General features: G+C 42.0%; 1 protein-coding gene and 1 long non-coding RNA gene across 2 annotated transcripts; one reads left to right on the top strand and one right to left on the bottom strand.

The window, feature by feature from the left end:
• Window positions 1-852: 852 nt before the first annotated feature.
• Window positions 853-12,959, bottom strand: LOC116423286. The gene is made up of 3 exons (XR_004233838.1): window positions 12,867-12,959; window positions 12,029-12,235; window positions 853-1,543 (listed from the first exon to the last, which is right to left on the bottom strand). It is a non-coding gene; the product is annotated as an uncharacterized LOC116423286 (long non-coding RNA).
• SPPL2C (signal peptide peptidase like 2C) lies at window positions 9,746-12,039 on the top strand. Its single transcript, XM_031965965.1, has one exon. It carries the CDS (start codon window positions 9,853-9,855, stop codon window positions 11,887-11,889), a length of 2,037 nt encoding a protein of 678 aa, XP_031821825.1. The 5' UTR covers window positions 9,746-9,852; the 3' UTR covers window positions 11,890-12,039.
• Window positions 12,960-16,213: the final 3,254 nt, after the last annotated feature.

The following is a 16,213-nucleotide window of genomic DNA, read 5'->3' as shown; positions in this document are numbered from 1 at the left end:
ATAATCAATTGATTCAGCAATAGAATTTATTAAGTGCTTAAAAAAAGAACCAAAAAACTCCCAAAGAATCCCCTGCTCCCAAAGAGTTCACATTCTAATGGAGGAGACAACATGTAAATGTCTTGGGTAGAAGCTAAGGGAGTATTTTTGGAGAACAGAAACGCAAGAAAGGTTGCATCTAGCACATAGGATGTAAATAGAGTCAATACAGGACTGAGATCCTTTAAGCTGGGCTTGGGGTCAGGAAGACCTGAATTTATATCTAGCCTCAGACACTTTCTAGCCATGTGACCCTGACTAAGTGACTTGACCCCGTTTGCCTCAATTTCCCTATTTATAAAATAAACTGGAAAAGGAAATGGCCTATCATTCCAATAGCTTTGCCAAGGAAACCCCAAATAGAGCCAAGAACAGTCGGACATGACTTAAACAAAGGACTGAATGATGAAAGTCAGTTTATAGATCAATAGTATAACTGCTGAGCTCTCAGACATTTATCTCATTGTTAGCATATTCTAATTACATAGGACAACAGCTAGAGCACTGAACCTTGAATCAGGAAACAAACTAAACTGCCAGTCTAATGGCATGATTTATAATCAACTAAACCAGAAAATCCCACTTAGAATTATCCCCAAGAGTATCTCAGTATCATTCCCTCTCGTTTGCTGGCAGGCTCATGAAGCAGTAGTTAGAATGGACCTTAGGAATAATCTGATCCTCTCATTTTATGGATAAGGAAACTGAGGCCCAGAGAGCAGAAATATTCTCTTTTCACAGATAGTAAATCACAGAGCTTATATTCAACATCAGGTCTTCTGACTACAACGGTCAACATAATACCAATTGCCCTCTTTAACATCAGAAGAATAAAGAGATTTCTCAAGTTCAATCAAGAGAACCCCATAATCTTCTGCTCCCTGATGGATGGCAAAGGTTAATCAATAAATCAATAAACATTTACTAGGTATTTATTATGCACCAGACATTGTGATAAGTGCTGGGGATACAGAAAAAAAACAAAAGATATGCCCTATCTTCAAGGAGTTTACAACCTAATAGGAGCAAGACAATTTGAAGCCTAGACCTGGCTCCACTCATCCCCAAAGCAATGTCCTCAGATATGGACATGTGGAAAGTTGGAAACTAATGAGGGCCATTGCTTAGAGGAATGGGTGTTCCTGGCTAGGATAACCACCCAACACTCTACTTTTCACCAGAGCATGGAAATCCCTCCAAGATGTTCTTGCCCACACAGCTTCACATTCTGTGTGAAATTCTCACCAGAGCATGGGAATCCCTCCAAGATGTTTCTTCCTACACAGTGTCAGTCACAAAGAGCAGGACCTCTAAGGAGCCTGGGGTTCTTTACTTAGGACAAGAAAACTTATTACATAATTAACTAGGCAGTTATTTATGGACCACTGTCTGAGGTTCTGCTGCTCCCAAATAGCCTTCCTCCTCCATTTCAGTTTCCTTCAGTATCTGGTCTGCAATTCTTCTGTTAACCCTCCAGTCATTTGCTTTTAAAACATGAATCCCTCTAGGAGAGATAACACATTAAATCATTAAGTAGTCATTAATATTTTGGATGAATTAATTTATCATCTCTAAGCCCTAGTGGAAAACATTTCTATAGTTCTTTAATAAGATGTACCAAATACTTTCTCTCACAGTGCTGCTGTAAAATGGATAGAGCAAGTATTACTACCCCCTTTTAAAGATAAGGAAACTGAGTTTCTGAGAAATGATTTTCTCAGCTTCATATTCCAACATTAGGACTTTGCATTATACCAAGCTGTCACTCACATATACTATACATTCATAATTTAACTCTTACATGGAGATGGTTAGGGATAGTGACAGGTCAGGGAAGGAAGTTCTAGGAAAAAAAATCTATGGTGAGATAATCATAATCCCTCTGGAATTCTGGTTGGTCATTATGCTGATTAGAGTTCAGCAAAAAAAAGTATTCCAACACATTTATACACCATAACTTGTTTGTCCATTCATCAATTTGTGAGCATCCCCTCAGATTCCCATGCTTTGCACTCTTAAAAGAGGTATAAATATTTTTACACATTCTTAGAGTTTGTTTTGCTTAATACTAATCCTTCCCTGAATCCTCCCTCAAATTCTCCCTCTCCATGCTTCCCTTTTCCTATTTCCCTGTTGAGTGAAATTTGTTTCTGTGCCCAATTATGTTTGTGTTTTTTTCCTTCTTTTTGACAAGTTCAGATTGAGGTTCAAATGTCAACTACTCCCTCCCCTTTTCTTCTTTGTATGTTTGTTTACTTGTGTACCCCAATTACATGAGATAATTTTCCACAACCTTCCTTTCCCTCCCCAACACTGCATATTCCTCTACTTGTTTTTCCTTTCTTTTCTTAAAATCATCAAGATGTAACAGAACCATTCTTAGACCTGATTTATCTGAACTCCTTTCATAGGACTTTAATAATGAAGACACATGTATCATCTCCCAATCTCTGAATGGAAGTATTTTGTCCTTTATTGTTTTCCAGTCATGTTTGTCTTTTTATGTTTCTCTTTATTCTTGTGCTTGAATTTCAGAGTTTCTCCATAGTTTTTGGTCTTTCCATCATGAATATTTGCAAGACCTTTATTTCATTAAACATCCATTTCTGCCCCTCCCCCATAACATGATATTCAATTTTGCTATATTCTTGGCTGTAAGCTCATATCTTTTGCCTTCTAGGATATCATATTCAAATTCTCCTCTATAGTGATGGTTGCTATATCATGTGCAATCCTACCTATAGCTCTGCAGTACTTGAATTCTTCCTTTCTGGTAATTTACTGTATTTTTTTTAACTTGGAAGTTCAGTATTTTGACTACCATGTTTTTGGAAGTTTTCATTTTGGGATATCTCACAGTGAGTAGTGGTTTCTATTTCCATTCTTTCCCATGGTTCTAAGAAATTTGGTTAGTTTTCCTTAATGATTTCTTTAGTAGTTTTTGTTGTGAGGCAATTGGGGTTAAGTGATTTGCTTAGGATCACACAGTGAGTAAATGTTAAGTGTCTGATGTCAGATTTGAACACAGATCCTCCTGGCTTCAGGACCAGTGTCTTATCCATTGTGCCATCCAACTGCCCCAATGATTTCTTGAAGTACAATGTCTAAGCTATTTTGTGATCATGATATTCAGAAAGTCCAATTATTCTTAAATTCTTTCTCCTCAATTGTTTTCCAGGTCTGCTGCTTTTCTATCAGATGCCTTAAATTTTCTTTTATTTTTTCAGCCTTTTGATTTTAAATTTTCTTATTGCTTTATATGAATTTATTGACTTGTCTTGGGCCCATTCTAATTTTCAGTGTGTTTATTACTTGGACAGGGTTTTGTAATCCTTGTAGAAAGCTGTTAATTCCCTTTCCAACTCTTTCTTCTATATTTCTCATTTCTTTTCTCTCAAAAGCTCTTTCATTCTATGTATAAAAACATTTATAAATTTTTAAAAGTTGTTTCATCTCTTCGATGAGGTTGTGTCAAAGCTGTGCTTTTCCCTGAGACATTGCTTATAGATATTCTGGAATAATTCTCTCCTTTTTGTACTTGTATTTTTAGTGTCCTTGCAACCATAATGGATAATTATTGTGGGATTCTTTTTTGTTTATTTGACTACTCTTCAAAGCTATTTTCTACATCAGACTTGATGTTAGGGCTAGGTTCTGCAGCACTTCTAGAGAAAAGCTCTGGGCTGATTCTTTTATAGCTTTCTTAAGATACTGAGTGTTGTGCTATTCAAGGATCTCAAGGATATACTGGAAATCTGAAAGCTCTCAAATGTATTTGATTCAAGGCAAAGTCTACCTGCTGTCCCCCTGGTCTGAGCTTTGCAAGTTCTTGACCTATATTTGGGTATGTATAAGAATGGACTAGTGCTTGGCTCTGCTCCTATCAGCCATTTGGAAACTTGGTTTGGTTTAGTGAGAATTATGGACTCCTTTTTGGTCTGGGATTCCTGTATTGGTTATTTCTTTGCAGGCTGAACTCGATGCTGAAAGTGATACCTCTATTGCTGGCTTCTGAACTTTCTCCTTTCTCAATTCATTACCCTGAGGAACCCTGCATAGGAACTCTTCATCTAAGTCTTCCATCTTGGATCTGAGACCCAGAACTGGGTAGTGGGCAATAAAGTCACTAGTTTGCACCTGTTCCTATTATAGTTTCTTCTTATAGTTCTAGTGGTGCTCTTATGGGTTTTGGGTCTGCTGTGAAATCTCTCCTTAGACATTAAAGTACCTGCTGAGTGTGCTCTTAGCCCCAGTCCATCCCAAGATTCGCATGCCTTCCCATCTGTCTCCTTATGCTAAACTTGATTGGACAAATGGTTCATTAGGACTTCTTCTTATATACAAAACATATGCATGGGTAATTTTTCAACATTGACCCTTGAAAAATCTTCTATTCCAACTTTTCCCCTCCTTCCCTCCACCTCCTCCCCTAGATGGCAGGTAGTCCCATATATGCTAAATATGTTAAAGTATACATTAAATACAATATATTTATACATATTTATACAGTTATCTTGTTGCACAGAAAAGATTGGATTTAGAAAGAAGGTAAAAATAACCTGAGAAGGAAAAAACAAAAATACAAGCAAACAATAACAAAAAAAGTGGAAATGTTATGTTATGGTCCATACTCATTTCCCAGTGTTCTTTCTCTGGGTGTAGCTGGTTCTGTCCATTATAGATTAATTGGAACTGATTTGGATCCTCTCATCATTGAAGAGAGCCACGTCCATCAGAATTGATCATCATGTAGTATTGTTGTTGAAGTATGTAATGATCTTCTGGTTCTGCTCATTTCACTTAGCATCAATTCATGTAAGTCTCTCCAAGCCTCTCTGCATTTATCCTGCTCGTCATTTCTTATAGAGCAATAATATTCCATAATATTCATATACCACAATTTATTCAGCCATTCTCCAATTGATGGACATCCCTTCAATTTCCAATTTCTAGGCACTACAAACAGGACTGCCACAAAAATTTTTGCACATATAGGTTCCTTTCCCTACTTTAGTATCTCTTTGGGATATAAGCCCAGTAGTAACACTGCTGGATCAAAGGCTTTGCACAGTTTGATAACTTTTTGAGTATAGTTCCAAATTGCTCTCCAGAATGGCTGGATTCGACCACTACTCCACCAACAATGTATCAGTGTCCCAGTTTTCCCACATCCCCTCCAACATTGGTCATTATCTTTTCCTGTCATCTTAGCCAGTATCAGGATTCAATTTGATGTTAGATCTATTCGGAGGAGTTTGTGGACAGGAGCCCACTGCACTCTTTTCTACTCTGCCACCTTGACTCCAACCCTTCCCACTTTTTTTCCTTTTAATAGCTTTCTACTGGGTTGAAGGAAGATGGAGGGGATGAGAGGTACAACAAAACTAGATCTGTGACTTAGCAAGGAAGGAGACAGTTGGAATTGGAAGGAATGTTTTCTATTACCTCCAAGCAAAAGCTTCTGGGTAAGAGGTAGAAAGAGGCATTCTGCTATGTTTTAAGATGAGTCGGTACATTTCTTTGGATTCAAGGGTAAGTTGATCAGGAATGAAGATGTTGGGGGAAAACAACCTTTTGAAATTATATGGTATGCTAAAATTTCTAATCTTCCCCTGGGCAGGTAAATCAACCTTTATGCAAATAATCTTAGAGTACCCTCCCCCTAAACAACCATGGCACTCCTCCCTTAATCTGACCACTATGGAGGCAACAATCACTGGCCCAGAGGAGAGAATACTGGACATGGAATCAAAAGAAATCTCTCTCTCTCTCTCTCTCTCTCTCTCTCTCTCTCTCTCTCTCTCTCTCTATCTCTTCCTCTCTCTCTTCTTTCTCTCTCTCTTTCTCTCTCTCTCTCCCCCCTCTCCCTCCTTCCTTCTCTCCCTTCCTTCTTTCCTTTCCTCTCTCTCCCTCCCCCCTCTCCTTCCTTCTCTCCCTTCCTCCTTTCCTCTCTCCCTCTCCCCTCTTTCAGTCTCTCTTTCTCCCCATCTCTCCCTTCTCTGTCCTTTTTTTCCTCCTCCCTTTCTCTCCCCCCTTTTTTCTCATGTTTTTCCTCCTCAATAATGTACTTTTTAATTTATCTAAATACATTTGCATTTAAATCCAAGCCTTAGTTCTCCTATGCACTAGTTATTTTACCTTTCTCAAGATACTTTTCACTCTCTTGGACTCAGTTTGCTCACCTATAAAAGGAAAGACCCATAGTAGATAGAATCTCTAAGATTTCTTAATCCAAATCATGTTTCAGTTTCTTCAGTTGTCAAAATGGGAATAATAGCCTCGTGAAGCATCTGTTGACCAGCTTCTTCAGGCAGAACAATGTGCCCAATGCTTAGTTTCATGAGTTTCTGGGAGATATGGTCTGAAATAGACAGCACTGAAAAGAAGGAAGAATGCACCAGACACAAGACTGAGAAGGCAAGGAGACAGAGTAATATAACCTGACACTGGTGAGTCATGCTGCTTTCTTCATTCCTCCCTCTTCTGCATTCATAGAGAACTCTCTTTAGGGTTGTCAGAGTCCTGACCTGAGAAAGTAGATCCTGCTTAGTGGGAGGGGAAAGTGACTGGACAAGAATACCCACATTCCAAGGGTGGGGGCCAAAGGAAGGAGGGAGCACTCCTCCCTTCTTCTAGTGGACTGACAGGTGAATTTTTCCACCTTAAATAAACAACCCTAGAGACATCAGTAATTGTGCAATTTCACAGGATATTTTACTCAAATGAGATGATATTTGTAAAAACACTCTGTAAATTATAATTCAACTCAACAGAACTTGATTAAGCATGTGGTAGACACTGTGCTAGGTGCTGTGGATAAAGAGACACAAATAAAACCATCCCTGCTCCTGAGAAGCAATATTCTATTATAAAACATTATATAAATATGTGAGCTATTATTATGAAAGGTCCTAGTCTCTCCTTTTAGACTCTCAGTTTACTTCTTCCTCCAATGGGGGAGTATTTCGATGTCAAAGATATTCATAAATGCCTTTTTCTCCCTACCCCCCCAGGCTGTTCCCCAGTTCTATAAAATGTTCTCAGGGTCCTAGTTGTCTGCCCCTATCTATGTCATACCCCTGACCCTTTGTGTGCGTGTGTGTGTGTGTGTGTGTGTGTGAGTGTGTGTGTGTAATGTGGGCATTGGGATGGGAAAGAGAATGATTACTTCCTCAGGAAACAAAGCTCCCTCCTAGATATTGGGCTGGGTGGAGGGGAAGGGATTTGAGAAAGCAGATTGCCTCTCCACTCCTCCCTGAACACTAGACATGTGCCAAGTCTTTTGTGGGTTCTCTGATTTCAGTGTTTTCATTTGGCAACAAACACCTTGGGGTATTTTTATCCACAATAAGCTGGAGGGCTCTGCAAAGTTTTTTTTTTTTTGATTATTGAATCTAAATTAATTTAAATGCAATCATATTCAAATAAATAAAAGGTACATTATTGAGGAGAAAAACCAGAAAAGAGTGGGGAGGGAAAGGGAGAAGGGAGAGAAAGAGAGGGAGAGAGAGGGGAGAAAGAATGATCAACAGACAGAGAGAGAGACAGAGAAGGGAAAAGAGAAGAGAGAGGAGGGGAGAGAGAGGAAAAAGAGAATCAGAGACAGAGACAGAGAGACAGAGAAAGAGGGAGGAAAGGAGAGAGGGAGAGAGAGAGGGAGACATGAAATCAGACAATCATAGAATGTAATCAGTCTGATGCAGTAAAAATTATAACAGCACTGATAAGGAGTGATTTGCTGGAGGGCAGTGCTCAACATTCACTATTCAATATTCAAATATTTATTATTCAACACACAGGGCTCCCTGCTCTTTAAGACTCCAGACCACCTTAGTTCCTACCTAGAAATTGAAACTAGGCTATTTTGACACTTCCCTCACTACTTGGGAAATTTGAAATGGGAAGGGGGAGGGGGCAGAAAGAGACGAGCTACCCTTAGTGAGAAACATTGCACTAGGTTCAGAATTCTTGAAATGTACCATTGCTGAACGCTCAGAGAGGTATTCTTATCAGTTCCCAGCGGCCTATCCCATCACTTCCATTTTTCAAGCCATAGGAACATCACAGGCCTAGGGGGCCTTATGGTGTAGATAGTTTTTACATATGCATATATATATATATATAGTATAGATGCTTTTTACATATATATATATATATATATATATGTATATATGAATCTTCTCTCCACCATTCCTAACAGGGAATTATCCAGCCTCCTCTTGAGCCCTTCTAGTATCAGAGAACTTACTTTCTTATAGAGAAGTCCTCCTAATTTTGGGAAGTTATTCCTTTTGTGGAGCCAAAGTCTGCTATTCTGAAACCTTGATTCAACAACCATTGTCTCTTGGGATAGAGCAACAGAGTGCTCAAAGGACTCTAGAAAAGTCATGTTAGCAAGACCCCTCCTTGCCCCAGTAAAAGCCCACCTCTGTTCTAAGACAAGTTTGGTCTTTGGCATCCTTAACCCACTCCTTCTAAAGATTCTGAGAACTCTATCCCCTTTATTCTTCTGTATCTGGTCCTAGGCATCTCCTTCCTCCTATTTCTAGGGTTTATCCTTAGAGACAAAAGGGAGATGGAGGGGGCGTCATAAAGAAAGTGATTTGGGTTTCAAAGACAAGACTCAAAGTAGATCTGGAAAATCATATACATGGACTACAAGAATATAGTGTATTCTTTGGTCCTAACCATCAGAAATGAAGGAAACTCTTGGGAAGCCAGCCTAGGATAAATAGCATACAAAAAAGGAAAAAACAATGAAAAAAGGTAGGGTGAGTCAACCACCACAAATGCCCAGGATTTAAAAATAATACATAAAATGTTTATATTATGATATAAATAATATAAAAATAATATATAAAGACTGTGGTCAGTTATTGATATAATATCATCATTATAATAGCTGGTGTTAATGGAGCCCTTTAAGGGCAAAGTATTATTTCATTTGATCCTCCCAACAACCCTCTGCTATTATCCCCATTCTGTAGAATGAGAAAATTAATGTTCAAGGACATTCCATGGGATCCAGTTGCACTCACCCAGAAGTGAGGTTGTCTTGAAGTCACCCAGCTAGCAGGTGTCAAGAAACAAGATTTGAACTCAGTCCTTCCTGATTCCAAGAGTACTAATATTATGTACTTGTAATAGACATAAGGCTCTGTCTCACTAGTAAGATAAACTAGAGAAGCCAGACATGATTATTTCACAGAAATGTCTGAACTAGAAGGAACCTGGGAGACCATTGAGTCCAATGTCCTCCTTTTACATGAATCCAGAGCATGGTAGGGAATTTGAGCCCATTTGAGCTTATTTAATGGGAGAGTCAGAAATAGAAACCAGTTTTTTTGGACTTCCAGCCCCCCTTCCAAGTTCTTTATGTAATGCTATACTGTCAGCCCTATCTGTGACGAAGCCCAGCATCTGTCCCACATCAGTCCTAAAGTATTAGGCAAAGAATGTGAGAGTAGACCGAATTACCAGGCAGCAAAAAGAAAGGTCTGGATTGGGGGGAAACAATGGAATGGAGCATATTAGGTATTTATGAGTTTTTTGGGTTTTTTGTTTGGTTTTTTTTTTAAGCCATAAATGGGAAGGAGCTCAAAGTGTGCCTGACTGCTTTCCCTCCTCTCAGGTCCAGTGTTTTATGATGAAGTGGGCGGGGCGCTGGTTTCCAGGGGCTTGCTCTGTGACAGGGAGGGGAGGGTACCCCCCTCTCTATGGGGCAGTTGAATGCAGGCCAACTGTGTTGTGGGGTAAAGCCCACTCACAAGGTAACTCAGGCCTGCAGGACACTGAAGCAGGTGGCTGAGGAGGATGGTGGCTCTGGACCTCCTCCTCCCCTTCATCCTCCTCCTACTCCATGTGGGTACTCCAGCCCACGGAGAGTATGGCGTGGTCCATGTGGTATCAGAAAGGAAGGGTAGCAAAGACTACTGTGCCCTCTTCAGTTCTGAGTATGTCACCTTGCCCCGGGACCTCCACCATGCCCCCCTGCTGCCCCTGCATGACGGCACCAAAGCACCCTGGTGCCCCAGTGAGAACACCCACCAGTCATACCCCCCAGGCTCTAGCCCTGAGAAACCACTGAGCAAAACCACCGCCATGGTCCTGCGGGGGAACTGCAGCTTCTATGCCAAGGGGCGCCTGGCCCAGGGCCAGGGCGCCCACGGGATTCTCATCGTCAGCCGTTCGGGGGGCTTCCAGTGTTCAGACACCACCCCGGTTCCAGCGACCTATCAGAGCCACGGGCCGCTCCCTGACCTGACCATCCCGGTGGCCGTGCTCCGCTACGATGACATGTTGGACATCTTGGACAGGGCTCGGGGCGGCGCCGCGGTCCGGGTGGCCATGTACGTGCCTCCGGAGCCCGTCCTTGACTACAACATGGTGATCATTTTCATCCTGGCCGTGGGCACGGTGGCCCTGGGCGGCTACTGGGCCGGGCTGAGCGAGGCCGAGCGGCTGCAGCGGCGCCGGGAGCGCCGGGGCGGAGGAATGAGTGTGAGCGAGGAAGCCGAGGGCGTGGTGGAGGAGGACGACGAGGAGGAAGAGCCGGTGGACTTCACTCCAGCCATGACGGGGGCCGTGGTCCTGATGTCCTGTTCCATCATGCTGCTGCTCTACTTCTTCTACGACTGCTTTGTCTACATTATGATCGGCATCTTCGGGCTGGGCGCCGGCACGGGCCTCTACAGCTGCCTGGCTCCCCTGGCTCGCCGCCTGCCCCTGGGGCGCTGCCAGCTCATCCTGCCGGGGCTGCAGACCTACCTGCAGCTGTCCCTGATCCTGCTCGCCGGCGTGTGCACCTCCATCACGGCCATCTGGGTGATCTTCCGGAACGAGGAGCACTGGGCCTGGCTTCTCCAGGACACGCTCGGGGTGGCCTACTGCCTGTTCGTGCTCCGCCGGGTGAGGCTGCCCACGCTGCGCAGCTGCGCCTCCTTCCTGCTGGCCCTGCTGGCCTTCGACGTGTTCTTTGTCTTCATCACCCCGTTCCTCACCAGGACCGGAGAGAGCATCATGGTGGAGGTGGCCTCGGGCCCCTCGGACTCCACCAGCCACGAGAAGCTGCCCATGGTGCTGAAGGTGCCCCGCCTCAGCTTTTCGCCCCTGACGCTGTGTGACCGGCCCTTCTCCATCCTCGGCTTCGGGGATATTGTGGTGCCCGGCTTCCTGGTGGCCTACTGCCACCGCTTTGACATCCAGGTACACTCCTCCCGAGTCTATTACATGGCCTGTACCGTGGCTTACGCCGTAGGCCTGCTGGTTACTTTCTGTGCCATGATCCTCATGCAGATGGGCCAGCCTGCCTTGCTCTACTTAGTATCTTGCACTCTCATCACCAGCCTAGTTGTTGCCCTCTGTCGCCAGGAGCTCTCCCTCTTTTGGACCGGGCAGGGCTTTGTTAAGCCACCTCCTCATACCATCATTCGGCTACCTCCTTCCCCAAGCAGCAGGGTAAGAGCGGAAGAGCCATCGCCATTGTCGGAGCAGAAGCTAGAAGAAACGGAAATCCAGCCCATTGTGGGGAGCAAGGGGCCCACTGGGGAGGGGCCCAACCCCCCAGAAAGCAACCTCAATGGGCACTCGGAAGAGACCATCCTGCCTGCTGAGGATGAAAGCACCAGCCCATGCTGCCTCAGTGACAGCTCGGAAGGCTGGAGCGACGCCAACCTAGACCCAGAAGAGCTCCCCACCTCTCCCATTGAAACTGATGAAGAGCCAGGAACTCTGAGCACCCCCAACATGGCCCTGAACAATGCCCCTGAAGGATCTGCTGCCTGGACAGGGCTCCACAAAAGGAAGGGCTTAAAGGTGAAGAAGAGCCTCTCAGCTCAGGCCTCCCTCTAAACTGGGAACCAGCCAGTCCCTCGGGCATCCTTTCAGGCTCCCACTCATCCTTGCCCTTGGAGGGGTATAAAGGAAGATCACAGAACAAAATCATTCATGGCAACAGGAAAAAGAGGCATTAAAAAGGTTCATTACCCACCTGGCAAGAAAGTCTGTTGTCTATGGTTTCTTGTTAGGACCTAGAAATCAATCAATAGGCCTCCACTCTCACAAGAGGGTTCTGGTACAGGGGATCAGGTGCTAGGTGGCCTCCAAAGTGGCCTTCTGTGAACCTTGACCTTTGAAAAGCCAGAGCCATCTCCCAAATTTCTCAGATCTCTTAAATAGCTCTTCACAATTCCTTCATCTATATATAAAGGGAGTGAAATAGTAACACTTTAAGATTTCCAAGACATTGCAGGTAATTTCTCTCATTTGATCTTCATAACTCTATGAGCTACAATACCATTACACACACACACACACACACACACACACACACACACACATATACACACACATGAGAACACTGAGGCTGTTAAAAGTTAAGTGATTTACTAATTCAGGATCAAATAGCATAGGAGGATGGGAGCAGTATTTGAACCCAGTCTTCTTGACAATAAGTCCAGTGGGTAGCTGACCCTATCAGTGACTTCTTTATTGATTCTATTTATCACTTTTAACCTCTTCTTAGGTAAAGCTTACCTAGAGACACCAAGATATCTAGTTTAAACTTCTCGTTTTATAGAGGGAGAAACAGGTCCAAGAATAGTAAATCATTTACCCATCATTACTCACAAGGTATCAATAGTAGGATTTGGATTGTAAAATGTTCTTAACTTCAAATATAACACCCTTTCCATGGTAATGAATTCAGTTTTAACAGTTTATTTCCCCCTGTGCTACTTACATACTGTGTGCATATATATATATATACATACTTATATACTTTCCCCTATACATAGTGGAAAGAACACATGGTGGTATTGCAGTCCTACCCAAGTACTGGTCTGGGCTCTGCCACTGTATGACTTTAAATCAGTCACCACCTTTCTTGGGCCTCAGTTTCCATTTCTGTAAAAGAAGGAAAAGATACCTCTCAAAGTCTGTCGTCTGGATCACTCTCCTCCTCAGCCTTAGTTCCTTCATTCTCAAATGAGGAAGCTAGATGAAGAAACTGATGTCTTCATCTAGCTTCATCTAGCTAATGAGCGTTAATTAGGCTGATGGCTTCTAAAACCCCATTCTGAAACTAGCTTTTTTGATCATTTCATGTTCTGAGGCCTCAGTTTTCCCCAGCTATATAAAATGTAATAGCTGAACTAAGCAATCTCTTAAGGTCCCTTTTAGCTCAACTACACTGCCTATAAAAGTATAAGACATTGGGGTCCCTAGTTCCCTCCAGTTAGCAGAGAGCAGAGTCCTAACTGTGGGACAATAGGCTGAGATAAAAATGCTCTCCAGGACTGAATGTGGATTAAAGCATAGTATTCCCCCCCTCCTTTTTTTTTTTTTTCATTTTCATTCTTGTGGTTTTTTCCTTTGATTTTTCTTAAATAATATGACAAATATGCAAATATGTTTAAAAGGATTGCACATATTTAACCTATATCAGATTGCTTGCTTTCTTGGGGAACAGGGGAGGCAAAACAAAAAATCTGGAACACAAAGTTTTACAAAAGATGAATGTTGGAAACTATACATGTATTTGGAAAAAATAAAATATTTTGAAATATGCTTTCCAAAACACTTAACAGTTACCTTGTTTCAGAGCTAGAGAGCAGAGATGACCCTTTGAGACCTCAGTTAGGTAGTACAGAAGATGGGAAGACCTGAGTTCAAATATAGCCTCTGACACTTCTAGCTGTGTGATTCTGAGTGAATCACTTGAGCTCTTCTGGCCTCAATTTTTTCATCTGTGAAATGGAGATAATAATAGCACCTACTTCCCAGAGTTGTTATGAGGATGAAATAAGATCACATTTGTAAAAGGGCCTTGCAAAACTAAAAGCATTAGATAAATGCTGGCTATAATAGACCAAGTACAAGCAGTTATTCCCTATCTAGGAATAATCCCGGGTAATCTGTTCACCATGATATGGGGTGTGTGTGGGAAAGGAGCAAAGCGTCTTTTGATAAATTCTGATCTTGTTCTATGTGACTATTCTCTCACATGCCTCCCAGTCTGACTATTCTGGCAGTCCAATTTGTGTGGTACAGCTAATAACAACTGAGGAATACTGGTATTGCTACTTTCTTTAGACTCCCAGGCAGCCTCCTCCAGCACCCACAATGCTAATCTGCCTGACAAAACAAGAACCTGCTGCCTTTCTCACAAAGAGGACTCCCCATAAATTCAGAAGTTCTCCAGTGACAGGAAGCCAGGCAGAGTCCCTCCATCTGAATTTGCAGGGTTCTTTCCAATGAGAGTCACAAGCCATCTCATTATTTCATGCTATTCTGCCAAGATTGAGCCAAATGTCATAATCACTGTTCTAACACCAGAATTATCTTGGTTCAAGTTCAACTTTGAAATGAAATGAGGCATTCATAGGTCACTGACTAACAAGAAGAGAAATTTTCTTTTCCCTAAGACAGCAAGGTCACAATGGTACTTAGCTTCTCTGGGACCAGTCCCCCGCATCTTCATCTGGAAAAATCTGATCAATAAGTCATTGGGGCATGGCAACTCATGTGGTCTCAGGTATCCTCCAAGACTGAACAAACTAGACTACACTTGAGCTGGGACCTTTTATGCCCCTAGACCAGAAAGCTGTGTCAGGAAATCTGGAGCCAATCAAGTTTCACAGGAGAAAAGTGGGGAGGAAGCTGCATCAGGGAAACTATTAGTGAAGCTGGGATCAAGGATGGTGTGTGGAGGTTTGAATGGAGTGGAGCTGTGTCAGGGGCCATCAGAGGGGAAAAAAATACTGGTCCTATCCTAGCACTGAAAACTAACAAAATACTCCCTTTCCCCATAAAAAAATGAACAAGGAGACCAACCTGAAATATGGGCAGCTGAAGCAAGCCTGCAGGGACTGCTTCAGTCCCCCAGTTAAATGCCTTTTCTAAATGATATTATGTGCCATCAATTCCACCAAGAGGTGACCTGCTTTCCTGTGGTAGTCAAGAGTTAGCCCTCTGTTCTCATGCGCTTTCAGGTCTGAGACCCGTCCTCTTGACCTCATATATATTTTTCCCTCCTCCTGCTTCTGCCCAATTTTACAAAAACCATCCCAACGTCTCTGACAACTACAAGGCTCCTATTCATAGAGGTCTGGGCTATTAATTCATCTGATAGTAGGGTCTGGTGCCACCTCTCAACTTTGTATCTGTGTTCTGGCAGCAGTTTTAGCTGTTTATACAAAGGATTATTATAAAGAAGTCATGAATCTATGCAAGGACCCAAAGACAGGAAGTTACTGGAGAACAAAGAAGGTGCTCCCTAAGGACTGTGCCCTAGACAAACCCTGTTTTTAAAAAATCTACTGAGATTGTATCTTATTGTCTAATCTTGAAGTCCTCCTTTCATCCTGGATAAAATTCTGTCCAGTTTATACAATGTTTTTCTGCTCTTTTTATATTACCTTGCAATAAATCATAAATCATTGTACAAATTCCAGTTCTTAATAGTTACAACAATATGATAAAATAATGACTAATAATTGATGAAAATATAAAAATTAAAATCTATAAATAATAGATATAATCATTATTAGTGTAACCTAAAGAAGCTAGGTGACATAATGGTTAGAATGCTGAACCTAGAATCAGGAAAACTCATCTTTCTGAGTTCAAATCTGGCCTCAGATTTATAGCTTTGTGTCTCTGAGCAGGTCATTTTACTCAGTTTCCCTCAGTTTCTAATCTATAAAATGAGCTGAAGAAGGAAATGACAAACCACTCCAGTATATTTTCCAAAAAACACCAACTGGGGTCACAAAGACTCTGACATGATTGAAAAAGTACTGAACAGTAATTGAAAAAAGACTGAACAGCAACAATAACATTGCTATGACTTATTAATTTATCCATTAAATTAATGTTAAGTACATAGAAAGTCAAAGTGCCTACTTAACCAATCAATAAGCATTTATTAAGCATCTACTGAAAGTGTGCATCAATTGGGAAATGACTGAATAAGTTGTGGTATATGAAGTTAATGAAATATTATTGTTATAGAAAACATGATGAACAAACTGATTTTAGAAAGGTCTGGAAAGATTTACATGAACTGATGGTGAACGAAACAGAACCAGGAATACATTGTACACAGTAACAGCAAGATTGTGCAAAGATCAATTATGAGAAACTTGGTTCTTCTCAGTGCTTCAGTGATTCAAGG

This window comes from Sarcophilus harrisii, chromosome 4 (assembly GCF_902635505.1).
Source record: "Sarcophilus harrisii chromosome 4, mSarHar1.11, whole genome shotgun sequence".
NCBI classification, from domain to species: domain Eukaryota; kingdom Metazoa; phylum Chordata; class Mammalia; order Dasyuromorphia; family Dasyuridae; genus Sarcophilus; species Sarcophilus harrisii.
This window is presented reverse-complemented; position numbering and strand designations above follow the sequence as displayed.